Source organism: Platalea leucorodia (assembly GCF_965183815.1).
Source record: "Platalea leucorodia genome assembly, chromosome: 12".
NCBI classification, from domain to species: Eukaryota; Metazoa; Chordata; class Aves; order Pelecaniformes; family Threskiornithidae; genus Platalea; species Platalea leucorodia.
In genome coordinates this window covers 8,224,054-8,250,664 of record NC_138834.1, presented here as the reverse complement: position 1 = coordinate 8,250,664, position 26,611 = coordinate 8,224,054, and the positions used below count along the sequence as shown (strand labels likewise).

Genomic DNA, 26,611 nt, shown 5'->3' with positions numbered 1-26,611 from the left:
AAAGCATTGTAGGTGGTTGTCATTGACGCCAGATCACTCCAGGTTTTCAGCTACGCACAAGAACCCTTCCTCTCTGTTGTGACACTAACTGCACGCTGCAGATTTATCAGAAGCTTGCAAAAGCACAGCCATTTCTGCTACCTTGTGAATTTAGAGGGACATTTTTCCATAGTCTGGGATTGTATCAGTTTCCCTTTTAGAAGAAAATCAGCTTATTCAGATAGAAAATCTTCAGTTGCTATTCTTAAGCTGTTAATTGACATGAAGACGCCAGAGTTGAAATAAACCATAAAGTGTGTACAGAAAGCTGTCAGCGTATTCACATTGAGACCTACTCCAAGTCTGTAGCTGCTCTGGTAATGAAGCATGGTGGTTATTCTCGGAATCAAAGGAAGTTATTGTTCCTGTTCCCAATTTGTGTAGCTGAGACTTCAAGGCCCGTGCTAATTTAGATATTTCTTTCTAATCGGAGAATTGAAGCAAGGACAGCAGAGTTGCAAATAATGACAGGTTACCTATCTGAAACTTTCAACTTCTTATCTGGTATTTCTAAGGGCTGTCTCCAGACTAAGAAATGGAATAGCTGTTTCAGAGCTGTGCCTGATTAACTCACAGCATGGTGATTTCAGTGGCCAGGTGTTCTTAGAAAGGATGTTTTCTAGGCTGAACCTGAATTCTGGTGTCAAATTATTGATGGAGAAGAATGTTAGAAGAGATGCGATAGTAATTATCTAGATGGGGAGGGGAGAAAGCTTAAGACCCAAATTCATATAAATGGAAGTTAATTTGTCTTGTCCTGTTAACTAATTTCATTATTTGTACAGATAAGGTCAAGAGCTAAAATAGAGAAAATCCGAGCCAGTCTGTTTAATAGTAGTGATCTCATTGGTTTGTCAAGTCTGGATGGTGAAGATGAACTGATGGAAATGTCAACTGAAGAGATTTTAACTGTTTCTACTGTAAATCAGAGTTTATTTGACACACAAGGGAGCCCAGCACTAGAAGATTATTTCAATGATAAGTCAATAAAAGGTATGTGGTTTTCATATTGGCCAATATCTTACTTGTACTGTGCATTTTTGGGGGACATCCCAGGGTCAGATTCTCCTTGCTGGTGTAAATTCAGTGTGACTCACTAACTGATGGGTGACAACAAGGGGGAACCAGGGAGTAATTTCAAAGCAAGTTTCCTCCCTCTCATCAGTTGGCAAGCAGCTATTTGCAATCTGAACAAACAGTAAAAAGAAGAAGAAAAAAAAACAAACCCAAAACAAAACCAAACCACCAAAAAACCCCACCAAAAACCAACTAACCAAAAAAAAAAAAAAAAACCCAAACAAAAAAAAAACAACCCAAAAAGCTCCCCACCAACCCACAAAACTACTGAGTTGTTTAGTAACTTTTTTGATAAAATAGCCACTGTAACAATTTACCACTGTTAGACCCAGCATAGTTTTAGAGTAGAAACTGTTCAAGTAGAACAGCTAGTCTTTCATATTCTCTAACAGAATGAAAGCTATACAGACCCTAATATGCCTGGAATGGGCCAGAATCCTGAATTAAGGAACAGGGGAGGATAACACTTGGAGGAAGTTCAGCTGACTACTAGTTCAATTGATAGGTGTCAGCGTGTACCTACACAACATAATTTTTATACTGGCTTCATAAATAATCTACTTTTTCATTACCACTACAGTCACTCAAATAATAATTACAGTATGTGGCCAAAACAGGAGAAGGCATTCAATTCTCTGTCATAAATGAGGGGATTGGAGTGCAGAAAGTTCAGGTCTGCTAGTAGAATTTTTCCAAGTGATTTTCTTTCTTGGAGCAAGGGGCATGTGATACAATATTTTAGCTGAATGCAAAACGTTTTTTCACATTTCAAATTCTAAACAGTTGTCATGGTATTTTGTGCCATACTGCATTTTTTTAATTAGGTGAGAAATTGGTCCCAGGTGCTCGAGAAGTCCTCACAGAAATATTTAAAAGCTGCATCCATTCTGAGCAAATGCTGAGCCTAACTCCAGCGAAACCCATTAAGGTTGCTGATATCTATCTTAGCAAAGAACAGATAAATTCTCAGACGCCTGGAAACCTTCTTCATGTGTTCTTCACAAATGTCCGCCCTCCAAAGAAGGTGCTAGAGGACCAGCTTACGCAGGTAGTGCTTTGAAAACTATTTTCAGCATCTTTTTGTGTAACTTGAGAGCATTGTATAATTATTCACTTTCTATGTTGGAAGATTTTAAGGAAATACGGTGTGCCCAAGCCGAAATTTGACAAGAGCAAGTACAACAAGACGGGCAAAGAACAGCATCCAGTGAAAGTTGTGAGCACCAAGCGCCCAGTGACTAAACCACCTACAAAGGAAAAGTCTATGCTCAATAGTGTCAGGTTGGTGTCTTCAGCCTTTTGACAGTTGCGAAACATTTGATTTCTCTTTAGGAATCCAGATTTTTATTCCCCCTCCCTCCGTATGTGTACGGATTGGAAGAGGGAAATGTGACTTTGAGATTATAAAAGACCTTCAAGGAATGTTTTGGCTTCTTGAACAGACAAAAGAAAACTTTCATCCTAACATTCCCTTTGTCCCTTAGCCGAACAGCCTTAAGTGAGAAGAAACCTACCGTAAAGCCAAAATCTCCTGAGAAGAGCAAACCTGAAGAGAAGGACCCTGAGAAGTCTCCCACGAAGAAACAGGAAGGTAGTAGCTGTATAGAATTTTTCTATAGCATTACATCGTAGAAAAGAAATATGGTTTTTGTATTGGCATGCTTATATGATGTCACGATAGATTTGGTTTGTCTTTGCTCTTAATGAGGCTAACTATTTTTTTTAAATAGTGATTTAAAATGCTGCTTTTATTTGTAAATCTGTAAATCTGGACTCATCAACGTAAGTGAGAGCAAACCACACTCATGCAGTTCATGCAACAGTGTGCGTAGCCTGTGTGAATACACTGGGTAGAGAACTGACTTCCTAAGAGGCATAATTTCAAGGCTTTTTTTGTACAGTGGCAGATTAGGATATCATGGGGTGGAACTAGGTGCTTTTAAATCATGTTTCTCAACTTATATAGGAAAATTATTAAGCTACAAGAGGAAATTTGGATGAAAGAAGCTTCACATGCCTCACAACTAGTCTATCCGTGGAGGAGACAGCACAGCCATGCCATGACAGGGGTTAGTTCCAGGGTCTTGCTTGATATTTCTTTCTCTAGTCAGGTGGAGGAGTGAATAGACGTGAGCTTGGACTCTGCTCTTCACTGTAGGAAGTGCCAGGTTAGTTCAGAAGAGGGGAATTTAGGCATTCAGCCAAGTATGGATCCTTGATACCTGGTTAGATACATTGGTGGAGCTATTCCAGAGGGCTGCTGGGGGATTTGCATCCTTGAGAAGAAAGAATGAGTGCTGTTTCCTGAAGGCCAGCTTGGACCTGAATAGCATGATGTTTAGAACGACTCAAGAAATGAGCCATGGTGGGATGGGTAGAACCAGGAGAAAGCTGGCAGGTAGCCACCTTGTACACCGACCGTTTTCCTGTGTGGTGCATAGACTTTATAGTAAGTCATTAACTATTTGATGGTCATATCTTTGCTGTCAGTTCCTGAGGAGAAGTATTTGACACTGGATGGATTTCACAGATTTGTGGTTGACCGATCTAAACAGGATATCCGTAGTGTATGGAGAGCTATTCTGTCCTGTGGATATGATCTACATTTTGAAAGGTAAGTTTTGCAAATCTTTTTGTAAAGGCAATGCTGATTAATTGTGCACACTTCAAAAAAAACTTGATCCCAAGTGTTCCTACTCCAAGTATCTGTAACCAGTGTGTTACTAACACACAAACTTCTGTTTGTCACCATGGCTGCAAGGCCTGTAGAGAAAATTGTTGGTTATTTTCTTAAAACATGCTTTAAAAGAGTCACTATGATGTCAGAATGCAGATTCCTGACTGTCTTGTACACAACATAGCTAACAAAATCGTATGCCATACTGTCCTTTGTCGCTTCCAAACTGTATAATAAACTGGCCTGATGAGAATTATAGATCCATCCGGCTGTCTCTGATTTCTTTCCACAACAGATTTCTGTTCTGTGCACTGGGTAGTTGTTTAAACTGGCAGTGTTGTTAGTGGGTCAGGAGTAATGTAGAAGAGGGAACAGGAAGAAAGTCCCTTAAATGAATCCTCCTTATCTCCCTGTGTCAAGCCACAAGCTAATTGCCACATCTCCTTCCCCTATATCCGCTTCAGAGCGTAAAGAAGATAGTGCAGTAAGTAAGCTTAATAGGCAGTTCCTTTTTTTATTATTTAATAACAGTGAGGCCAGGTAGGTGATAAATCAGTTCTTATTCTCAAACTGGAATTTTGGTAATGAAACAGCTCCACTTAAGAAAAGGGGAGAGAAGCAGAACGAGCTACCTGGGGTTGTGCGCAACGTGCTCTTAGTAAGCGGTATTGCACTTACGTTTCAACAGGTCTCATGCCTTTTACGTTTCAGGTGTGCCTGCATTGATGCAAGACATGCTCAAAAAGCGTCCCGGAAATGGACGCTGGAAATGGATGTAGCCCTTGTCCAGTATATTAACAGGCTTTGTCGTCACCTTGCAATTACACCAGCACGACTCCATCCCCATGAAGTTTATTTGGATCCAGCTGATGCAGCAGATCCCAGAATTTCCTGTCTGTTGAGTACGTATAGATCGTTTGCATAGAGGCTTGCTTCAACAGAAGAGCTGGGTAGTGCTCCTGAACGACCTGGCTGTCGCCCAGGTCGTTGGGACATTCCTTGGAGGTTGCGGATTGGAGCCTCTGTGGGCTGAGGGGGACACTGAGCCTAGGTCTTCTCTCCCCTTGGGTGTGCTTGGGCACCGCGGTGCCTTTGGCAGCATTGTTGGAAATGCACTGCAACTGTTCTCCGCTCTCCGAGCGTACCTCCCAGATCAGGCTGGAGCAGGAAGATAGCTGGTGAGTTTAGCTTGCGGGGGAAGGAAGGCTGGATTTTGATTCTGGACCTAGGCAGACCTTAGTCACCTACATCCTGTTCCAAGCACCAAGTTCCTTTAAAAGGGTCTCCAGATAATGCAAATTCAGTGATGATGAAAGATACTGGACTCAGACACCCAGAGGCTTGAGGTCCAGGAAGGAACATCACGGATCACGGCTGTTCTTGCATCTCCAGCCCTCTTGTTGATGTGCAGGGATCAGGAGGGGCTGCTTTAGAAGGAAGCTTCTCTGGCTTCTGGACTGAATCTGCTGGGAAGATGGACTTTGCAGTAGGTAGGGAATCTCTTTATCTCTCTGACTGGATGTTTCCCACCTCAGATGTTCCCGTCGAAAGTCTACGCCTACGGTTTGCACTGCTTCAGTCTCTCAATACAACATTGGAGACGTTCTTCTTGCCGTTGGTGGAGCTTCGGCAGACCGAGATGTACGCTAATAGTATTGCTGCCTTACTGCAGGAGGCCAAAGGTCGGTTTCTGAGGGATCGTGATTATTGCCTGAAAGGGTGCACTAAGCACCACAGTGAATTTCTTAGTATGTTTTGCAGAAGCTTTTAACGCTTGTATACATGTGACAGAAAGGAGAACATGGAGGGGAGAGGGAAAGAGAGACAGTGAGTGGTTTCAGTGTGCTGACAAAGGCTTATTGGCTTTGTTCTCAGCCCAGTAAGCTGGCACACGGTCTGTCTGAGGTGACAGCCAACAAACGGCACTCACCCAAGGGCACTTCTCAGTGTGGGAGCGTTTGTTCTTTCTCTTGGTTTGTTTTTTTTAAAGGCGAGGGGGATTATTCTTGCAAGTAGACACTGTGCACCTTTCTTGACCATGGAGGGAGTTGGCCCGTCTTTTCTCTCTGTGGGCGGCCTTCAAATGTGCCTTTATCTTCTTGGGCGTATCCATAAATTAAAATTCTTGTTAGTCAACAAGCAGCAGATCAGGTGAAAGTCCCAGGACACGTTGGCATCCTCGTTGTCATCAAAGCTGTAGAATTAGAGAGGTCAAGAAAATGCTTACCGTGCATGAGCGTTTAAAATAGTTTTTACAAGCCTTCATTAGACAACAAACAAAACCAAGATTTAGGTCATTACATTTCCCAAACTTGTTTTCTGCTGAAGAAGATGATACAGAATTCACCGACGGTGTCAATGTGTGTAAGCAGGCTTTTTATTGGCCCAGCTAGGAAAAAAACTTGTAAAGCCAGTACGGAGAAGTGAGGAATGTTCAGAGATTTGTCTTTATAGAGCCCGTATTTATGGTGCAACGTGACAGCCCTATTTTTTTATCATGTTTTCTTGCCTCTAGCATTACTGTCAAAACATCTCAGATTTCTGAAAGCTATTTGGCAAAGGGTTTCTGATTTGCAGATACTCTGGTGGAGTTGCTAGGATCTGTTTATATAACATGAGAAGTGTGTTCATCAGTGTTCTAACCCAATGCGCTGCTTCCAGTAAACGTTAGTAACAAATAATTAGGAAAAAAAAAAAGTGAAGAGGTGGATTAGCCATATCTTACCTACCTAAGGAAGATGAAGTTATGACTCTACCGTTGTCCATTAGAGAATTTCAGAAAATAAGATTGTAAAGGGATAGATTAACTAGACTGAAATATGTGTTTCTTTATTTAGGCTTAATCTTTTATGACACAAAGGTAACTGTAATGAACAGAGTGCTGAATGCCACTGTCCAAAGAACTGCTGATCATGCAGCTCCGGAAATCACCCTGGATCCCTTGGAAATAGTTGGAGGTATGGGAAACGCTTATCCTTTTCAAAATTCTTTTTAATCCATTGCAACAAGTCAGATCTGCTTGAAACAAGCTCAGATGCTTATTAGTGCAAAATACGCTGAGTATGGGGACTTTTTTTTTTTTCTTTTGTTTTTAAATAGGGGAGATCCGTTCTTCAGAAAATTCCTATTTCTGTCAGGCAGCGAGACAGCTAGCCTGTGTGCCGTCCTCCCAGCTCTGCGTTAAACTTGCCAGCGGTGGAGACCCCACGTACGCGTTCAACATTCGGTTCACGGGGGAGGAGGTTCATGGAACAAGTAAGTCAGGATTACGGAGTTACCAGCGTGGGTGACATCAGGTACAGTCGTGAGGGCTTGTTCCAGGTGGAATCCAAGTTTTCGCCAGAATGTGGCTGGTGTTAACTTTAAAGAGCAGCGTCACCTTTCTGGTGTTTGTAGTGCTGCAGATGAAAAAGAATGAAGCTTCCAAGAATTAAGCAAGCCAGATGGATAACTTTCATATTTTAGCTAATACAGCAGAAGTATGAGTGCCTGGGCTGCGACTTGGCTAACGAGAGCAAGTAAATAAAGTAAGAGTAAGTTGTTTGAAGCATGGGGAGAGCATTTAGTAAGATGTCTCTTCAGGTTGTTTTGATGCTCAGCCATGGTAAACCCAGACTGTGCTGATAAAGATTTTTTTTTTTTTTTTTAAGTACTTTCTTGCCAGTAATGAGCTGGGTAACGCTACTGTGGCTTTTATTGTTAAAGTAATGTGAGATTGTATAGCCAATAGGCTAAGATACCGTTAAATACTAGTGTAGGATACGTGATCAAACATAGCTGTCAAGGAATAGGCAAGCGTTGACAATTAAAAATGGTCAGGCCCAGGCAAGGTGGTTTTGAGAATTGTTTCCAACTTGACATCAGAAGTATGAACTTCAGCTTGTCCCAGCCAAGCTGAAGAGATGCTGAGTACGGTAAGGGTTTTGTTGCTTTAAAAACTGTCCTTAATTTTTGCCGCAAATAGTATTAAAATTGCATCTTGCTCATTTTTGTGAGGAGACGTGCAGTATTTCTTGTAATCATTTTAATAATTTTCATGTGACTGGTTAAAAGAATGAACCTCAGAAAGGAACAGACATTTAACTGCCCAGACTTCACTCTAACCACTACAGAGACAGGCTCCTCAGACATAGCACTACTGCTCTTCAACAGAAAGTGTTAAGCAATAATCTTACTTTATTAAACAAGATTATTATGCCTTTTCTTCTCTTGACACTGTATTTTAATTTGCGAGCTTTACGTGAATGCTGTTTGGCCTCATTTGGGTATTGACTTTCTTTGGGGGTGCTGGCTCCCTTGGATGCTACGCAGGTTGCGCGTACTCCGGGAAGAGACTTCGTTTAAACACGAGCCGAGAAAATCTTGCTTTGCAGATCTGTTGAATAATTGATAGGGTATCAAGGGAAATAGCAGTTGCGTCTCAAAGAAGAAAATTGATCGCCACTATCTAAATTAATGCGGTCTCTGCGTGCTGATTGTAAGAGGTCCTTTTTGGAGACTCGTGGGGGTATATGGAGTTAGGGAAGAAAAGCCCCAAATGCACTTCTCGTATTAGCAACTGGTGTCATCTATCGCATTGTGTAAAGGAAAATTCTTGTCAGTGTGCACCTCTTAGCTGAACAGAGGGCTCCTTGATGCCTTCTCTCAAGGGGAATTCTTTTCTTTTCAAGGTCTGTGGTGGTTACTGACAGTATCTATAAAGAGATAAATGTTATGTCCACAGCTCAGCATCTGTAATGATTTCTGATGCGTTGCCTCGCTGCTTTTAGCAGTGGAAATGCTCGGTTGCTCTGAAGACAGCACCATTCATCTTCTAATCTAACAAATTCCATTTGCAGGCCAACTGGTATAACAAATGCTTGTGCTGGTCTTAGGCATAGAGTGCTGGAGGACAAAGCAGCACTTAGGAATTCAGCAGGAAGCAGTTCATGAATATTTTTTTGCCTATAACTAAACTATTTAAATGTGGACTTGCACGTGAATGGTAGGCTGGCATGGCCGGCATCTACCCCACCCTTTAAGCCACGTGTCGGCGCAGTCGGAGAGGTTAAGCATGCGATCTAAGGCGTGAAACGCGATTTCAAGAAGAACGGCAAATTCTGGATTAAAATGTGGTGGTGACAAACCCCGGAGGGCATTTCATTGTTTTGCCCCTCTCTCTTTCAGGTGGATCTTTCCGTCACTTCCTCTGGCAAGTCTGTAAAGAGTTACAGAGCTCCTCGCTCTCCCTTCTCCTGTTGTGCCCAAGCTCTGCAGTCAATAAGAACAAGGTGTGATACCTCAATGCAAGAAACCAAGTTGCTTTTCTCTTTTTGAATGCGTGTGTTTGAACAGGAGTAGAACACATTCAGTTAGCAACACAGAGAGAAGCTTCCGATCAGCAGCCCCCGTTAGCCCAGAGAGGTCTCACGTGCCTAATGAAACCGAAGATGACTGTTGATGAATCCCCTGTTGCACTTCAGAGGGTATTGCAGGTACCTGAAGAAGTAGCCAAGTAGCAAAACTGCAAAATGTAGCAGAATTAAAACTCCTGGTCAAAGTTCACTTAGAGTGAATCTGGTTCAGTTGTCCCATTTAGAGATTGTCCGTCCCAAACTGGTGAAGTTGTATTCTGCTGGTATTGCTCCAGGAATGTCGCCAGGAAAGTCACTCGCATTGCGAGTAGAGTCAGAGGCTCCATCCGTGCTATTTAATGCATATTTAGTGTCCTCCTGTTTTGTGCAGTAGATGTATTACAGAAACAAGATAAAGCTTAAGGCCCAAAGAATGTACGGTAGTTGAGGCATAGCTCCTTCCTAGGAATATTCACAAGGTAGGAAAACAGCCCGCTTCCCGCAAGGCCAGCTACGTAGCAAAGCTGGCTTCGCGTATCCAGGCTGAATTTCAGAGACATCCCCCAGCTGAAAGGCTTAGATATCGAACTGGTGACATAAATACAGAAAGGTCTTGTGAATGCTGATTAACAGAGCTTGTAAAAAGTGGGGCTTGATCATTAAATTATAGTGTGATGTGATCACTGTATAATATATACGGACTCCATGCCACGCTTGAGCAAATGCTTTTGTAGCCAACTAAACAGTATTCATTGTGGTCAAAGCAGTATTTTCAGAAGGCTGTTAACTCGTGGCCCTGCAGGGTATGCACCAGTTGTTAAATACTGGTTTGTGTGCTCTATTCTGGTTTGGTTTTTTTCCTGAAGGGGAAGTACATTTTGACGCCTGGCCCTTTAACCTACGCGGAGGAGCAGTTATTCCATTTCTTCGGGCAGCTCTTGGGTATTGCAATTCGAGCAGATGTTCCTCTGCCACTTGACCTCCTGCCCTCCTTCTGGAAGACGCTGGTGGGAGAGCCACTGGATCCTGACGTTGATCTCCAGGAAGCTGACATCCTCACCTACAACTATGTCAAAAAATTTGAAAATGTAAGTAAAGTTGTTTGTGTTTTTTTTTTTTTCCCCCCTCTTCCCTCCTTTTTTTTCTCAGGGTTTCCCCCATAAGCATGTTGTTCTAGCAGCAGCTAACTTTACTGCCTGCCCTAAAAGGCAATGGTCGGCTTCGCTGTCTAGCAGATGATGTTTTTCATGTGAGCAGGGTCGTGAAGTGTTTTGACTCATCTTCTGGGGGCAGGATTTTACATCCTGAGGGCTTGGAAAAGCTGCTCAGTCTCCTCTGCTGCCAGGCACGGTGGAATTAAGGCTTCTGAAATGTCTACTGGAACTTGGCAGCGCTAAACCAGAAAATAACCCACCGAAGCAATTGCTGGCTTTCGCTGTCGGCGATGTCTCCGGACGATGGAATGAGTGCACTTTGTACATCGTGGCGATACCTTGAGCGAGTCACAAGAATACCGCAGTACGACATGCCGGTCATCGGACACTATGCTTGTGTTTCCTGACAGATAAATGATGAGACAGAACTGGAAGCTCTGTGTGCAGAAATTGCTTCTCAGCATCTGGCAACAGAGAGCCCTGACTGTCCGAACAAGCCGTGCTGCAAATTCACCTACCTGACCATTGCAGGGGAGGAGGTGGAGCTTTGTCCCAGAGGCAGGCACATTCCAGTGGCGTGAGTAACAGCTGCCTTGGCAGGATGTTGCCCTGGGTTACATGGGAAAGAAGCATCTCTGGGATAATTTTCCAAGCACCAGGCTCTCCGGAGATGCTTTTGTAACAAGCTGAAGGCTGGAACGATCTGGGAAAGCTTTACATCTCTTGGCAGGAGCTTGGAATCACTGGTGCTATTTACTGCCTTTTGTTCTGTAAGAAATAGCCAGCTGAGGAGCAGCGCTTATCGGCCGTTTGCTGCCTTCAGGGAACGCCCGCAGTTAGGAGGCTTGTGAGAAAGGGGCAAGTGTGAGAGACGAGGAGGAAGCTGAGGAAAGCGGAATTAAATTGGGAAGCATCAGAACGCAAATAGCTTAATGCTCACTCTCAATTATTCCAAAGCAGCATCTCCCTGTAAAAACCCTTCTGTATGTAACGGTCTGGGGTAGGGCAAGAGGGCTCTTCAACGCTCTCCTGTTTTGTCCTGAATCCTTGCAGGTGGGAGAACAAGGATGTGTACGCAGCAGCGATCCGGAGCTTGAGGATGCGTGAGCTGCAGACTCCGGAGTGCATGACCGCAGTGCGCGCTGGGCTCGGGTCTATCATTCCCCTGCAGCTTCTGACTACGCTGACCCCTCTAGAGATGGAGCTGAGGACGTGTGGGCTTCCGTACATTAACCTGGAGTTTCTCAAGGTGGGAAGAACGACTTCTTTGGCAAAACTTTCCTGTCTGACACATAGAGGAGAGGACCGTTTTGAATTGCAGATAACTTCTGAAAAATCTAAAATTAACCTGTAACAGACAACTTCTGGTCCTAAATACTTCCATTTCGTTACCATAAGAATTACGCCATAAGAAGAACTGTTCTCTCGTGTCAGAAGTTGTAGAATATTCTCAGCCATGGGTGTTAGCGTTGGTTCGTCTTTTCCTTAAACAGCAGCAATGCTGAACTGCCCCAGTCCTGCACATTAAACAAAAAAGTAATGTCCGCTACCTGCCCTCCAGGGGGGACGCGCTAAGAGGAGCCCGTTACAGAAGCTGGTGGGCTCTGCCATGGCGGGATTCCCTAACGATTTTGAAAAGGCAGGAGAACCTGGGGAGAGAGGTGGAGTCAGTGGGGAAGGTTTGCGAGGGAGCAGAAAGCAGCAGCGGGCTTCTTGTGTTCTTTTCTCTTAGGCGCACACCATGTACCAGGTGGGCTTGATGGAAACCGATCAGCACATCGAGTTTTTCTGGAGCGCGTTGGAGATGTTCACGCAGGAGGAGCTCTGCAAGTTCATAAAGTTCGCCTGTAACCAGGAACGAATCCCCTTCACCTGTCCGTGCAAAGACGGAGGCCCCGACACTGCCCACGTCCCGCCGTACCCCATGAAAATAGCCCCCCCCGACGGAGCCGCAGGTACGTTTGCCCTCTGTCTCCTAAGGCAAAGAAAATCCGTTCTGCTCGCGTCGTGGTTCTAGCTTTCAGTTCCCCTTTCTTTTTAATTTAATTTTTAATTTAAAAGTGTATTTAATGCAGAGAATGACAAGAGGGAGGCAGGTAGTTATGGCTGTAAATAAGAAGAGAGCGAACTGGTTTTTAAATGGCGTAAAAATAAAATTTAAAATAAACTTTTAAGTACTTAAAACATTGCCCGCTAGAAACGGTAAGAGATTTTGTATAGTGTTTGTCTCGTATGCTTCTAAAATGATTGGACTGTCGGAAAAATGCCGGCCTGAGGACTGACTGAGAAGCACAGCGGTGTTTAAGGTTCAAGAGACGCGTTACAGGCAGGACTCTGGTTATTTTGGTACTTCGCGGTAAGGGGCGTGGGGGAAGGACGCTTTTGGGGAATGAGGTGGAAAGCGGAGGGCGCGTTCAAACCCCTTCTGGCGCTTCCGCCCCCGCAGGTTCTCCAGACTCTCGGTACATCCGTGTGGAAACGTGCATGTTCATGATCAAACTTCCTCAGTACTCCTCGCTGGACATAATGCTGGAGAAGCTCCGCTACGCCATCCACTACCGGGAGGATCCGCTCAGCGGCTGAGCGGGAGCAGGGGATGCCTGGAGGTGACGGGCTGGCGTGCTTCATGGCTCTGCTAACGTTGGAAACCCTTCAATTCGCATAAAAATACCTCCTGTAACACTGTGTGACGAGCGGGAGGTTGAGTTTCTTTTCTGAACTTTTGTTCCCGTTACAATAATTACTGGAAGACTTACATTTTGTATTTGTAGACTTTGTGGTGGACTGGTTATTTTGCTGCCTTGTTTGTGGAATATTTGTAGGATAGTTTAGTAAAGACCAGTTTGTGTATAATTTAATTTCAACAAACCTTTAAACATGTACATTTCTAATTTTGTAATTTAGAACGATATTACCCATGCAAACACAACAAAAGTGAGGGCGTTCTGAGTTCAGGAGCACTCGGAGGCGAAGGCTCGTAGATCGCTCTCCCCTGAAACATTTTTGAATACAAAAATGGAAAGAATCGGGTGCGGGGAGGGAATCGCTGCTGGGCGCCTGCAGGCACAGAGCACGGCACCTCTTCTGTCGCAGGCAGGGATCATGCTTGAGTTTTAGAGCAGAAACTCTGCTGCCAAACTGCATGTTTACGTTTCCACCATTTTCTTGTAACTTTTTAAACTAGAAGCAAGCACACGGGTAGCTGCCGCAGTTAATTTGGGGTTTCAGCTAGGCACTTTTGATTAGGAAGACTTCCAATTGAAAGAACAGTGAAAGGGCCGCAATTCAGTTGGGTTCTTGCCCTAGATGTTCTTGAATGTCTGCTTTGCTCAGTAACAGAATAATTTATTGTAATTAAAATATTAGCAGAAACAAAACGACTTCTCTCTGTATGGTGTAAAATACCACCGTTCAAGCTTACGACCTGTGACTCTCTCCTGTTTCCGAACAAGCTTTCAGAACGCTCAGCCTGTGGTTTAGCACCTGGAACTCATTTTTGTGCTCAAAAATGATCTCTGATCTAAGAGCAAATTGCCCTAGCGGCGTGACACCCGGACGGAGGATGAGGCGGGGGGAAGGCACAGAGCTGGGCGTTTGAAGAGAAAGCTTCTATTTTCTGTGGAAAAGATAATAGCAGACTACGGCGAGAGAACAATTCGCCAAGTTGAACTTTTGTATCTTGTGAAATACGTTCTGGGCCGGTTTCAGACCGACGCATCGACACGCCTGTCTTCCTTCGCTCGCGTCAAAGCGGTTGCCCTGCACCGGGTGCGTTTCCAAGTACGGCGTTGCTTTGTTGATCGCTCGGAGCCCGGCACGAGCGAGAATCGCCTGCGTGCTGAAGACCCGAAGAGGACACACCGAGATCACCGCTGTGCTGCTCGGCTCGGTACTATACCTACATTAAGTGCCAGTACTGAGCTACGCCTTCGTTCTTTTCCTTCCGATGTGCTTGGCGCACATCGACCAGGCGAAAGGTCGACGATGGTGCGTAACTGTACTTAAGGTGGTGTTCTACGTCTCCTTAGAAGACAGCATACGCTAATTCGGCTTGTCGGTGGTCATGGGAATTGAAAAAGCTGTATTTATTGTATATTATTGTGAATATTGGGAATGGTGAGCGTGTGGTACTTGGAAGCCGTGAGTAAGAGAGGAGAGCCTCAACAAGCGTGTATATTCTTGTTCTTCTGTGAGCGAATGGAAAAACGTGCGTGCACCAGTTGTAGAGGTAGTTGTCGGCACCCAGAGTCTGCAGATCCTGTGGTTAGGAAGCTGTTACCCTCCTCTTGCATATTGCCCTTTCAAAGGAACAGATCCATGTAGGAAGAATATTTACTCTTGAATCTTGTCCATTTCCTGGTAGAAGCATATATGTAGCTGAGAAATCATTCAGAGTAAGCGCAAACACACGTGGAGTTTACAAAAACCGAGGGGAAAACTAAGCAGAAGGAGCGGCTCGGAGCCGGTTTATTCCCACCCGGGCCGCGTGCTCCCAAACGGGTGCCGCGAGGAACCGTGAAGGGCGGCGGCCGAGTGTCACGGCAGAACCGCTGCCGACGAGGATACCGGTGGGGTTTCTTTCTGGCCGGCGGATCCTGGCTTTGTACCGGGTTTAAAATCGCCCATTTCAAGCCCATAACGCTTTGGGTGGACTCGCAGTGCAGACACCTCGCTCGCCGGGGCTCGGGAGCTCGGTGCGCCAGCGTTTTCCAAGGCTGTGGTTACAGCTGTGAGTAAGAAACTGCTGCTAACGTCTGTCTTCTCCTTCCAGAGAGCACATTTGAGTGGAACATATCCGCGTCTTGGCCCTGCAAAGCGTGCTGTAAAGTTACTTGATACATATTTATTACAATTAATTATTTATGATTACAAATAACAAACTTTTAGTCAATGCTGTTTACACCTCGCTGTGTAAATGAAGCTTCTTATACAGGAAAAATGTCACACCAATAAATAACCTTCATTGACCTTGGGGTTTGTTTTTTTTTTTTCTGAAGAATGGTCTGAGCCCTGCAGGAGACGGAGTTGTGGTGGGGGCTTGGGCTTGCTTTGGTTTTGTTTCGTTCCGTTCCTGGGAAGCGCGTGCTGCAGTGGTTCGCCTGTAGCTCACCTGGCCTTTAATTAAAGCTTTTCTAATCATCATTACTTCCTTGTGCTTTAAATGAACTTGACATTGTCTGTAATAGGCTTGTTTGTCACAGCGAAGGTTGGTTTGTGATGATTTTTTTTTTAATATATATTCATTCAGAATGTAAAATTATGCTAAACAATGGAAAAACTCTGGAGCTGGGTATTAGTTCTAGCTTGGTGTGTGTCCATCTTGGTACCGTACACAGCATTAACCTGTTAAGTGCTCTTGGCCATCCAGTGTACACCTGCATAAAGGAGATTCTTAACATCCCTTTAGATGTTGTGTGTCCTTCTTTGGGGCTGGAAATAACGAAAGAAATCCTCTGCTGCTGAAGCTGCCCTGAGGCAGAGGATGAGAGCCGCTGGAAATGAAGTGGCAGGTTATCTGCTTTCAAATCCCACTTTTATGGGTTAGTAATTTGTATTTACTTGGAACAGAAATGTAAATATTTTGTACAAAAGGGAGAGCAAGCACAATGATTGCTAATATTTCTCTTAATGGAGCAAGTGCAGTTTTTCTCACGCCCGAGGAACAACGCAGCCGCGCCCCGCTGTCAGCTCGGTAGTTGGTGATTTTTCACACTCCCAGTTTCCGAACGAGGCGTCCCGTGAACCCTCACAAGCCAGAAGAGCCAGCTTAGATTCCCTGTCCTTGCCATAGCAGTTTTCCCCCAAATGCCATCGTAAGGTTGCTTGCCACCAGTTTTTAAATACCTTTATTCTGCTTTTCTTGTATAAATAAACGCTTACATTTGGTGGAAGCGTCCGTAAAATGTCTTTATTTTAAAACCAAGACCCCTTCAGCCATCGTTCGTCCTCCACGCCGCAGCTTGGTGCCGGCAGCAGCAACGAGGCCTCCGGCAGCAGCCTTGCCCCAGCAGGGCGAGCGGCTAATTAGCCCCGCTCATGCCATCTGCTGTACCCAGTTAATTAGCCAGATGCCCATGGTCATTAGCCAAGCCCTGCCTGCTCCAGCTTTTGCATTCCTAATACCCTAACACTGGGCCAAAGCACGAGGGGTGAAACAGCTTTAATTGTGCAAATTACCCACGACCTAATGCAGGTAGTAACAGCGGAACAGCAGTTAGCAAAAGGGTCCGACTCGGTGATAAACTTCCCCAAAGAGCGTTCGTGATCCCGCCTCGCCTCACGTAACAGATTTTTTTACTACACAATGGTTTGGGACATCGTTAGATAAATTTTATTACAAGGAATTTAAAAAGCACGGACTAATACAGCATTAAAAAGCGTCTTACAACACAGCCCCGGGCTCAGAGCTTCTCCGCTGAGAAGCGTAATCCCCCTCTCCGTATAACAGCCGAGGACGCGCAGCCCCCGCGGCATAGCCCGGGTGGTTCCCAAGGCAGCAGCAAATTTGCCATTCTGGGACGTTGCTAGCATAGATCACAGAAGTAAAAACCTGTAGTATACTCTCACAAATTAAAAATACATTTTTTTATATATATATATATATATGATGATCGCGGCCTATAAAAATTTAAATTCATAGAAAGTCTGCAATGCCATGGCGATACAGGGCTTTACCTGCGCTCAGACAAATAAGCACCGGAGTGCAGAGTGACAGCGGGCAGAGCGCTACGCGTGTCTCCCGTAAGCGGTGGGTCACTTCTCTGGCTGAGCAGATGCTGGGCTCTGGGCTTTTGCCTAAAGGGAAGGGGGAGAAAAAAGTAAAGATGCTGTTTTCAAAGAGTACTTGCTAACGAGCGAGCGCTAGAAACCTCCCTGTAGCAGGAAGGAGTGTAAAATAAGCTCGTCGTCCTGGCAAAGCCGTCACAAAAAGACGGTTACCTTTGCGTTCCTGCGCCTGAAGCCGACGGGGCCATCCGACGTCCCGAGGCGCCTTCCTCCCCCATTGCTGGTGCGGCTGCAGAAGAACAGGGACAGGCTCAGAGGAAGCAAGCCTACCGCCTTCCGCGCTCTTACTGCTGCATAAACACAGCGCCTTCGCACCAGGGCGACTTTGGAAGGTGAAGGACGAAGCCTTCGTGCTTCTCCTGAACCCCGACCCAGTTATTTTTGTGGCAGAACCACATCCCAGCCAGCAGCCCTCAGGCATTTCGCTAACACACACTGCGCAGCAGGGAGGGAAATAAAAACCCAACCGGCGACCGAGGCGAGGGGTGCGGCAGGCTGAGTTAGGCAGCAAAGGAAGTAGGTGATGAGCCATAAAGGCATCGCGCTAAAATGTTTGGATTCCATTTTAGCTTTCTGTGCGTTTTGAGTTTTGAAGGAGCAAAGAGAAAAGCTGCAAGTGCTACGATGGAGAGGGAACAAGGCGTTATCCTGCCCTGTCTCCCAGTGCCCATTTTGTCCGTTCTATTTGGATGTAAAAGCCAAAGTTCGCTGTTTGAAACTCAGGAAAGCGCCAGCCAAATTAAGCTGAGTGAAACCAAACACGAGGGCATCCAGATTTGCACCATAAGGAAATGAGGCAGAGGACTGGAACGGACTTGTCACTCCTGCTGCTGCGGGCTTGCTGCCACCCGAAGATCAGAATGCGCCAGGCCTAAGGCTGCGCCCCCGCTTTCAGCAGAGCAGAACTTGCTCATACGGCGCCACTGATCCCTTACGCTTCAGGGCGTAAGGGAGGAGAAAGGCATTACCTTGGTTGGGTTGGAGAAGTTCTCGAGAAGCTGGGTGTGACGGCTTCGGAATGAAAGTTCTGAATAGGTCTCGCCCGTGGCGCCGTCCTATCTGCAGATTCACTTGCACCTCTGTTCTTCGGTCTTCCCTCGCTGCCAGCCACCTTCCCGGGCTTCCCTCTCGCGTCGGGAGCACCGCCAGCTCTCGCCGCAGAGGGCAACGGTGCCTTCCCGGCGTCGGCCGTCTCTCTCGGTGACTTGGTCCCTCGCGCAGGATAGCTGAGCCTCTGCTGCCCGAAGCCTTCTGTGCACCAAGGAGAAACATCTCCTGAGAGGACAAGACGACAGCACTTAATAGGAACAGTAAATGCAGCATGAGACACTAGAGACTATTCAGAAACAAAACTAGACCTAATTTCCACTCCAGCGGCATAGGGCTTCATAACCACCATCTTTGAGGATACCGAGTTTCAGCGATTTAATCTTTCTTAAGTAAAACTAGACCAATCGCAGGGGATCGAAGGGTTTTTAAATTTTGGAGACAGAAGAGGGTAACACATCTATTCAGCTTGGAACATGCACAGCGTTCCTGCAAACGTAAAGGAAAAGGGTGTGCGTAAGTCTGTGTTTTGCCCACACCTTGATGCCTGATTCGTCTCCGAGCCAGCTCTGGTGATTCTCTTCTCCCTCTGTTGGCTTGAGGAGACAGCAGCTGCTGAGATGGAAAGCTGGCTGCTGGGCTGGCTGGGCGCAGATCGCAATGGTGCTAAAGCAAAACACACATTCGACTTTAAATGACAGCTCATTCAGACTTAGTCCTGTAAAAACACTGCAGAGCACCATCCCTCAGACAGATTAAGGTTAGTAGGGAATTGCTTTTAGGAAGAGGCAGATATTGCTTGCCGACACCCACGTTTTCTCGTACGCAGAGCTTAGGAATAAGCACTGGCTGTCACAGGACCTAAGCAAAAGCGGAACTGGCAGCGTGAGCCAGTCCTGCTGAACAGAACCAGCCTGTATTTGGGGCCTCACTGCCAGCCAGCCACCAACCAGACGCTCTCTTATTCAGCCTCTGCCTCTCACACCTAGAACTGACCCTGCAAAGCCAGTCCCAGGCGTGGGGAAAGCAGCCCCGAAGCACTGTCACTGTAATTCTGATCAAGTTCCTGATATCAACCCGGTATCGGTGCCATCATAAAATCCAAGGACAGAAATCAAGTTAAAAGTGATTTCCAAGTCATGCCGCCCGCAGAAGTGCCCTTGCTGGCTCTCCTTGTCATAAAGTCATGTTTTTCTGCAGGTTAATTACATCAAGGAACAACAAAACAGGCAGACAGACACCCATAGGACACAAAACAAAAATATGAACTAGAAAGGAAAACATTTGTTACCTTTGTTAGATACCAGGAATACTATGTGGAACACAAAACTTTAAATACAGGGCGTCCTTTTCGTGGTTTGCAAACAAACTATGCTGTGGCAACTCAGCTCCCGTCACTAATTCTTAACAAGTCCTGATTATCGTACACAAACATCACCAAAAATATTAGAAGCTTGTAGATAAAGCAGTCTTTGCATTCTGCATTTCCAAAATAGTTAGATTAAAAAAACAGTCTTCCAACAGGCAACCATAATAGGAAGTGGATGGGACTTCTCCTTCGTGGCAAGCACTGCTATTTAGCAAAGGAAAAGCTATGGAATTTTATCAGATCTCATTTCTATTAATATTGAATTTACTATCACCAAGGGGAGGAAAGGCCTAGAAAAACAAACAAACAAATGCAGCTTCACTAGTTTGCTAGTCAGGGCTGTAGGAACTGTTAACTTCCCAATTCCTTCAGCTGTGAAACAGAAAATGAGCAAGCTCAGCATTTGCAGAACTTGTCTGTAACAGCAGCAAATTCCAGAGGACTGTCTCTTCCACGCGCACACCGCTCCCCAGATCTGCTCTTTGGGCGTACAGAAGCATTAAAGCACCCAGCGGTCCGGCTGGTATCTGTCCAGCATTCTTGAAAAGCAGTAACAGCTTCAGCAGTACCAAGGCCTGGCGTTCTTTCCACGTCAGAAGCACCAGACAGCGATGTACAGGACAATCAGCATGCCCTAGTAAGCGCTCTGCAGCACCCATCATTTCATAAACCCACCACTTCTCTCTTAGGCTGAGCTTTGGATATGTTCACGCTCTTACCCTTCCTCTCTCTGCACATCCCCCCGCCGAGACATTCCTCCATCTCCCAGATTTGTAGTCTGCGTTGTCTACTTCCCCTCTCACCCCACGGGTCATACGCCTGTGCTCCTCTCCCACCTTAGCCGTGATTCATACATCCTGGTTTCAACATAACTTTTACGTGCAAGTCAAACATTTATATTGCGCAATTTCAGGGCCTTTTGTTTAGCTTTTGCTATGAGGGCTTTCAAAAATGATGGTTATTGTTCAGTAAGAGCCTCCCATCCCATTTTAGATGGGACCCAAGAGGCTTTGTTTAGGAAGATCTGACACAGGGGACAGTTACTGGGATTCCTGAAGCGTGCCACAACAAGAGGCCGCAGGACTTGGCACAGTTCTTGACAGCTGGCTGTGATACAACAGATCAAGTTCTGTTTAGTACCTGGTGATGAAAGAGCGTCTCCTCTTCTAGTTGGACGCCACAAAATTCACACGGAATCATAGTGTCTCCTTCTGCCGGGGCAGCTTGGGGCTGGGATGAAGAGAGAGACCTACAGCTTTTGGACCCAAGAGCACGCAGACCGTCGTATTCTCGTGGACTTGGAGAAGAACTTCTTTTACTGAACGAGGCAAAGGCACTTGCTGGGTTACAACCTGTCTGTTATGCAAGCAACATGGAAAAATTAGCTCTCCTGTTGAGCACAGATGGACTTTAAAAACCACGCTTTGCAAAGACAAAATTGCTAGAGTTGTCACAGTATCACTGAGTGACGACTGCAGCCCTGTTCAGCCACGGTAGCACAAAAAAGTCTTTACTGCAAACCCCTAGATACAATACAAGAAAGTACTAAACCTGATGAAGAATCAGGTCTTCGGCAGGGTAGAGGTCCTCGCAAAATTCACATGGCAACATGATGATCTCATCGTCTGCAAAATAAGTAACAACGGTTATATCCTCTGCCATAGAGAAGTCTGATGCAGCTGCACCTTGCAGTTGGACTTATCTTCAGAATTCCTAAGGAACAGACTCCTGTTTTGTGCCACGGGACAGCAACCAGAGCACATGCTAAGGAAACAGTTACTCTAATCCCACTTGCTGAATTTCACATAAGCAAATTCACCCAGAGTGAGAACAATGTTTGGGGGTCAAAGATAATATCGAACAGTCTGGTAAAAAACCCTGTTACTGCCTTCAATAAATCCTTTAGCACCATTTCTCCTTTCCAAATAAGCTGGCACTTCAGGTCTCCCCCAGATCCTCCCGCTCACGTTGACTTCAACAAGAAAGTTGTCACCTACTCAGTTGTTACGAAGCTCTCGCCTCATATCAAGGTCAGAGATTCACTACACCTTTTATTGCTTCTTCCCTTGCTCTATTGCTTTAGTAATACCTCTTTGAAAGAAACTATTTTAAACACTAATGTTGCCAAGTTTTGAGGAAGTGGAAGATAAAATTTAAGAAAGGAAGAATGGAAGTCATGGAGAGTCTAATCTCCTGTGTATCAATTATCTAAAAATGATTTAGAGGGAGTCCCAGAGATACTCATTTTGACATTTTAAAATACCTAAATAATCTTTGACATTCCCAGTCCCAGAATCCTCTCTTTCCTTCTCCACTCTCTCAAACTTTAAGGGAAAAAAACCCACCACAACAGCATTTATCCTTACTTTTTACGTGGTTTGATGTGCTAAAAGACACTAAAGAGTCACAGGAGAAGAGATTTGACTCGTCTGTTTCATTAAGACGGGCCGATGGCAGAGACTCTTTGGTGTAGTAGTTTTCCCAGAAGTCACCGGGAATTTCAGCTGCAGTATTATTGTGAGGATTATTCTCATTTTGTAGGCTAAGAGCCAACACGTAGTCTAAATCAGCATTCCACTCTTCATAAAGTGAAGAACGAGTGTTTTCTTTTCTCTCCAGCTGCTCCAGTTCATCCTCTTCAAAAGACAAATACCATAAATGTGAGAGAACGTTAAGCCTGCAACAAGCAGTTCACTTCTGCGCACGAGACTAGCTCAACCGCGAGGGTTTCACACGTGCACGTGTGGACACTCATGGAGATCAGCGTTTCAAAGCCTAGGAGGACACCTGCGTCAAAACACTCATTCTATTTTTGTTTGTAACAAGCCAAAAAGGAGAAAAAGAAGAAAGTCGTTCCTCTTACTCCAAAAGCTTGAACTTAAGCTTCTTGGGAGCTTTACGAAGTCACTGAGGAACCTTCTGTGACCTACACCGTGGACAAGGTCCAATTAATATACTGTAGTCTCGGCCCTTTTACAAGGCTGAAATGTTTCCGCTTTGTTTCTTCAGTATATTGATAGGAAAACAAATTCCTTTTAATGATATTACACTTGACAACAGTGGGAATTGTACAGAAGAAAACCACGGAATCTTTTCTGGTAGGAAAGCTACGGGATGTCACTGCAGAAATGCGCAGCATTACATACGTGAACCCACGTCCAGACCTTACCTACCCTTCTGTTGAACTGGAGTAGAGAGGAGTGCAGCTGCTCAACAAAAACGGACAGAATTTGCAGTGAGCAAACAACTCCAATTTCATTTTTAAGCCAGATACTCAGAAACAAAAGAACAGGCAGCGGCCTGGGCTTTCACACCGGGTACCTCCGCAGTCCTCTGTTTAGCTGGCTTATACCTTTGCCGTTCTATTCCACGGCAAAACGGTCCCACTCACGCCTGGAAAGCGCCTCTGGAGCTTTCATTATTCAGTATTTTCACAGAAAGCAATTACAAAACATTAGACTTGGATCAGCTGCCAAATGTCAAATTAGAAGCCAATTATTGCTCTTCTCTACACCTTCCCTCACTTTTGATTTCTTTGTGCTGCTGCAACATTTCTTCCGCTAATGTCCTTAAGTGTTTTGTCTCCTACACAGCTGCTCTAAATCTGCTTTTCTAGCACCAGGGGCATTCTCCACAAAGGCCCGGCACAGTTACCTGATCTCAGTCGGTTTCTAATGTCTCGAAGGGTGTGCAAATCTGCATCCTCATCCTCAAAGCCAGGCACTGTTCTGCTTCCTCTTACTTGTTTCACTTCTTGCCCACAGACTGGAGGATGCTCTTTCAGATCTTTCACCATGATGTTACGACCGCACCCACCACATCTCTCGGTCCTAGCTCCGCAGTAAATTTCATGGTCCTGGAGCTTGTTGAAAGTGAGCTGTATGTCACAGTACTGGCAGACGGCGGGACGCAGAGGGCACGCCGACGCCTGGAAAAAGAAAGAGGGGTTATTCTTAACACATGGAAGACTGAGGCAAAGGAGGAGGGAGGTTCTCAGTTTGCTTAAGAGCTGAGCAGTCTATTGTTTGTTTAGCCAGATCCAAAGCTACGCTAAGGAACAGCCTGAAATAAGATACTACGTGAGAAATATAAGATCAGCACGTCATATAAGCTGCGTAGTCATAAACATGCTAGCTGAAGCACTCAGAATACTCAGAACATTTTTTTTTTAATCTGTAACGCTTGGACCGCAGACTCACATGGTGCTTTTTGAAGTTAGCTTTTACATACAGTCTTGACATCCAGTACTAATCACATTTCATTGAGTACTGCTAAAAACATGCTCGTGTGTGTTATATTAGGGAACAGATTTACAGCACATTTACTACTCAAAAAGAATTGCTTACATGTGTTCGTTACCCGACACTGAATGACAGGTAAGCTGCCCTTCAAAAGGGGTTAAACATAAACGAAATACGTTATAATCACAGATGCTGCAATAATACATCGTCATTTGCTTTATAAACAAAACTAAAAGCACTACACACAAACGTGCAGGATAAACGACTTCCAAGGTTTTGAACTGGACACATCTCCAAAGAAAATCCTTTTTTCCTCATTGATAAGCAGACCTGTGTGGCACTTCCAGAGCTGCCTTTAAATGAGCCCATAGGAAGGGAAGGTGCTGACATTTATAACAAGATTGCCTGTGACAGCAGCCAACTGGATTCAGAAACTCAGAAAATCCTACTGTGTCCCATTTTAGTTTACTTTGTAAGCTATTTTAAAAGTCTGTTTGGACACAATGAGTTATTAAAACTCACATAACGACTGCAGCGGAGTCAGAAATGTGTAATGTTAAAGGAATGAAAAAAGTCAAGTTAATCACGTTCTGTACTTTGGAAATAGCGTACCATTTTTCATCTTCCTCACTAATAAGGACAAAAATCACCCATTATCACAGATACCCCTTTTATAAGAAGGCCTGAGCAGGCTCCACCACTTTAAGGCTGTTTCCAGCCACTTTCTGTCAGAGGGTGTGAATTTAGAAAGCACAGTTCAATAAAAAGGAACCATCAATCACAGGTTGGAATCCAGGTCTCGGCTGACAGAAAGGCTCTAGAATCAGTGCTTGGAAATACCACAGAGTACCTGCCAAGCGTCTAATAACACAAAGTGCACCAACCTCATGATCCTTCAAGAGACATTTTTCTATCTTCATCCTACATTTGCAGGTAACCTACAATAAACAGACCTCGTTAGATTAATTGCCATAGAAGTCAGCGATTTTAGAGGAGAAATTTGTTTCTCACCTGCACGTGTTCAGTCTCAAAATGGTTCTTCATTTCAGTCTTTGGGATTAATTCACTGCAGTAGCGGCATACTTCAATATTTCTCCTACAGTGGATTTCATGCATGATGAAATTAGCAACAGGAATATCCTTTTTGCTAGGAGAAAGTCACAGAGGTTACTTTTCAGAAAATACACTGACAACAATTCCAAGTAGTTTTTCATAACAAAAAAAAATCCTAAGACAGCTTTCTATGAACTCATGGGTTAGAGAACTGAGTAACTAAAGAGAAAGGCAAGCCCAGCCAGGCCTCCATGTTCCTTTATAGTTGGGATATTAACACATATAGCATGCAAAAGTCACAGTTTTCACACTGCATTAAGATAAAATCAAGGTGGATTTATCTTCTTACGTGAAAGATAAATTTTGCAGCATAAACAAGTTATCATCAGGTTCAAGTTAACAAACTAATCCAAGAAGATCAAAGTTTCTTCCTGAAAATAACTTGGTTATGAGAGGTCGAACAGTGCTCTGCTTGGAAAAAATAATTAACAGATCCTGTTAGGCCAGATCTGTTCAGGGAATGATAGCGGTAACCATATTACTCCGTAGCCAAAATTCCCCAACTCACCTCATTTCCATGATACTCATTTTCCTTTCTTAAGGAGGATGCAAGGCTTACGAACACAAAAGGTGCAAAAAGAACTGAGACACTAGGAGCTTAGCCCTTATTCCTGCCTCAAGCAGTAGCATCATTCCCCCCCTGCACACAAGAAATCAGCCTTCACAACACCAACATTAACTTTATAACCTATTGCTTAGTGCCTTCCTTGTCTCAAAGGAAAAACACTATGGCTGTTCAGTTTTCTCCCTTGCCAGATCCCAAGCAGCCAACAGCCTAGCAAAGCAACGCAGTCCAACAGCAGCGTCTGAACCGCGCATACTCGCTGCCTGCAAGCAAACCGGACTGAGGTTGCAAGAAACTGTTTGGATTCCCATGTCTCTTTAAGAAAAAAAAAAAGTTGATTTCTTTAGTTGCTTGTATTCAGGACGCAACTTCTGAGGTTACGTCATTATCAGTAAATGTATTACCAACACCAGCGCTTTACAGAAAGAGAACTGTTATCAGAGAAACAACTGCCACAACAATATGTGCCTATTGATTCTATTTTCGCATCTCTGAGCCACGCAGCTGCTAAAGAACAACTCGCAGTCATGTACCTCATGTGTACCTCACTGAAAATCGAGTCTTCATTTCGACTGGAATACTTTCGTTTCTATCTAGTTGCCTGTTAAGTCAGAAACGTGAGTAAAGGTTGGCAAAACTACTTTATAAGACACCAATACCTGACAAGGTAAAACCAAAACCCAAACATTTCTAAAAAGGTGGTATGTTCGTTATTAATTTGCACCTTTATAGCGTTTCAAGGGAATACACGCCGCTTACTTACTGGATCGCCAGCCTGCCTGCCGAAGGACAGGCCCGACACAGAGTCAGCCCTGCCAACCGTGCAGTTTCATTTCTTACCAGTTGCCACACAGCCGGGTTTCCGCCTCGGTAACTGCCGCTATAGCCATTTTCTGTCCGGGGGCCGAAAGCGAGGCACCCCCTTTCCCTCAGCCCCTCAGGGTACCGGTACCTCAGCGCGGGGAAGGGACGGCCCCGGCCCCTCAGCGCGGCGGGCGGCTGCTCCCTGCCCCCGGCCCGGGGAGAGGGCGGGGGGCGGCCGCGCCTCAGGCAGCGGCAAGGCGGGAGGGAGGAGACACCCCCGCCCTCGGCAGCGCAGCGCGGCCCGGCGGGGAATCGACCCAGCCCGGAGAAGGGGAAAAGCACCGGCCCCGCTCCGCCGGCTCCTCGGGAACGCAACGGCGACCGCGGCCCCGCCCTGCGCTTCCTA

General features: G+C 45.2%; 2 protein-coding genes across 5 annotated transcripts in view; one reads left to right on the top strand and one right to left on the bottom strand.

Annotated features, from left to right (window-relative positions):
- The window catches only part of HECTD4 (HECT domain E3 ubiquitin protein ligase 4), a 77,253-nt gene extending 62,006 nt beyond the window's left edge, over positions 1 to 15,247 (top strand). For all 3 annotated transcript variants that reach the window (XM_082324639.1, XM_082324640.1, XM_082324638.1), the window contains exons 62-76: positions 825 to 1,032; positions 1,941 to 2,164; positions 2,246 to 2,397; positions 2,601 to 2,707; positions 3,607 to 3,730; positions 4,505 to 4,695; positions 5,329 to 5,475; positions 6,631 to 6,750; positions 6,893 to 7,048; positions 8,960 to 9,063; positions 9,993 to 10,214; positions 10,691 to 10,857; positions 11,334 to 11,529; positions 12,013 to 12,235; positions 12,727 to 15,247. In XM_082324639.1, coding sequence (XP_082180765.1) covers positions 825 to 1,032; positions 1,941 to 2,164; positions 2,246 to 2,397; positions 2,601 to 2,707; positions 3,607 to 3,730; positions 4,505 to 4,695; positions 5,329 to 5,475; positions 6,631 to 6,750; positions 6,893 to 7,048; positions 8,960 to 9,063; positions 9,993 to 10,214; positions 10,691 to 10,857; positions 11,334 to 11,529; positions 12,013 to 12,235; positions 12,727 to 12,863 — 2,478 coding nt within the window. In that variant the 3' untranslated portion in view covers positions 12,864 to 15,247. The remainder of the gene's footprint in view (positions 1 to 824; positions 1,033 to 1,940; positions 2,165 to 2,245; positions 2,398 to 2,600; positions 2,708 to 3,606; positions 3,731 to 4,504; positions 4,696 to 5,328; positions 5,476 to 6,630; positions 6,751 to 6,892; positions 7,049 to 8,959; positions 9,064 to 9,992; positions 10,215 to 10,690; positions 10,858 to 11,333; positions 11,530 to 12,012; positions 12,236 to 12,726) is intronic.
- TRAFD1 (TRAF-type zinc finger domain containing 1) lies at positions 5,489 to 26,422 on the bottom strand. Of its 2 annotated transcripts, none has more exons than XM_082324645.1 (11): positions 26,242 to 26,422; positions 24,735 to 24,870; positions 24,608 to 24,661; positions 23,137 to 23,410; positions 21,849 to 22,118; positions 21,034 to 21,107; positions 20,623 to 20,838; positions 18,035 to 18,341; positions 17,220 to 17,295; positions 16,956 to 17,075; positions 5,489 to 5,987 (listed from the first exon to the last, which is right to left on the bottom strand). In XM_082324645.1, exons 1-11 carry the CDS (start codon positions 26,289 to 26,291, stop codon positions 5,885 to 5,887), a joined length of 1,680 nt encoding a protein of 559 aa, XP_082180771.1. In that variant the 5' UTR covers positions 26,292 to 26,422; the 3' UTR covers positions 5,489 to 5,884. The 2 variants fall into 2 exon arrangements, with proteins under 2 accessions (XP_082180771.1, XP_082180772.1); XM_082324646.1 differs by lacking the exon at positions 5,489 to 5,987 and adding an exon at positions 18,653 to 18,779 and having other exon boundaries at positions 16,253 to 17,075.
- Positions 26,423 to 26,611: the final 189 nt, after the last annotated feature.

Bases quoted from the DNA above. Each gene is read 5' to 3' on its own strand.
- TRAFD1 (XM_082324645.1), bottom strand. From the start codon at position 26,291: ATGGCTATAGCGGCAGTTACCGAGGCGGAAACCCGGCTGTGTGGCAAC. The intron at 21,108-21,848 runs GTAAGGATAAAT...CTTATTTTGCAG, and splicing joins CACATCAAACCACGTAAAAA to ACGATGAGATCATCATGTTG. The intron at 20,839-21,033 runs GTTTAGTACTTT...CTTGCATAACAG, and splicing joins AAGACCTGATTCTTCATCAG to ACAGGTTGTAACCCAGCAAG.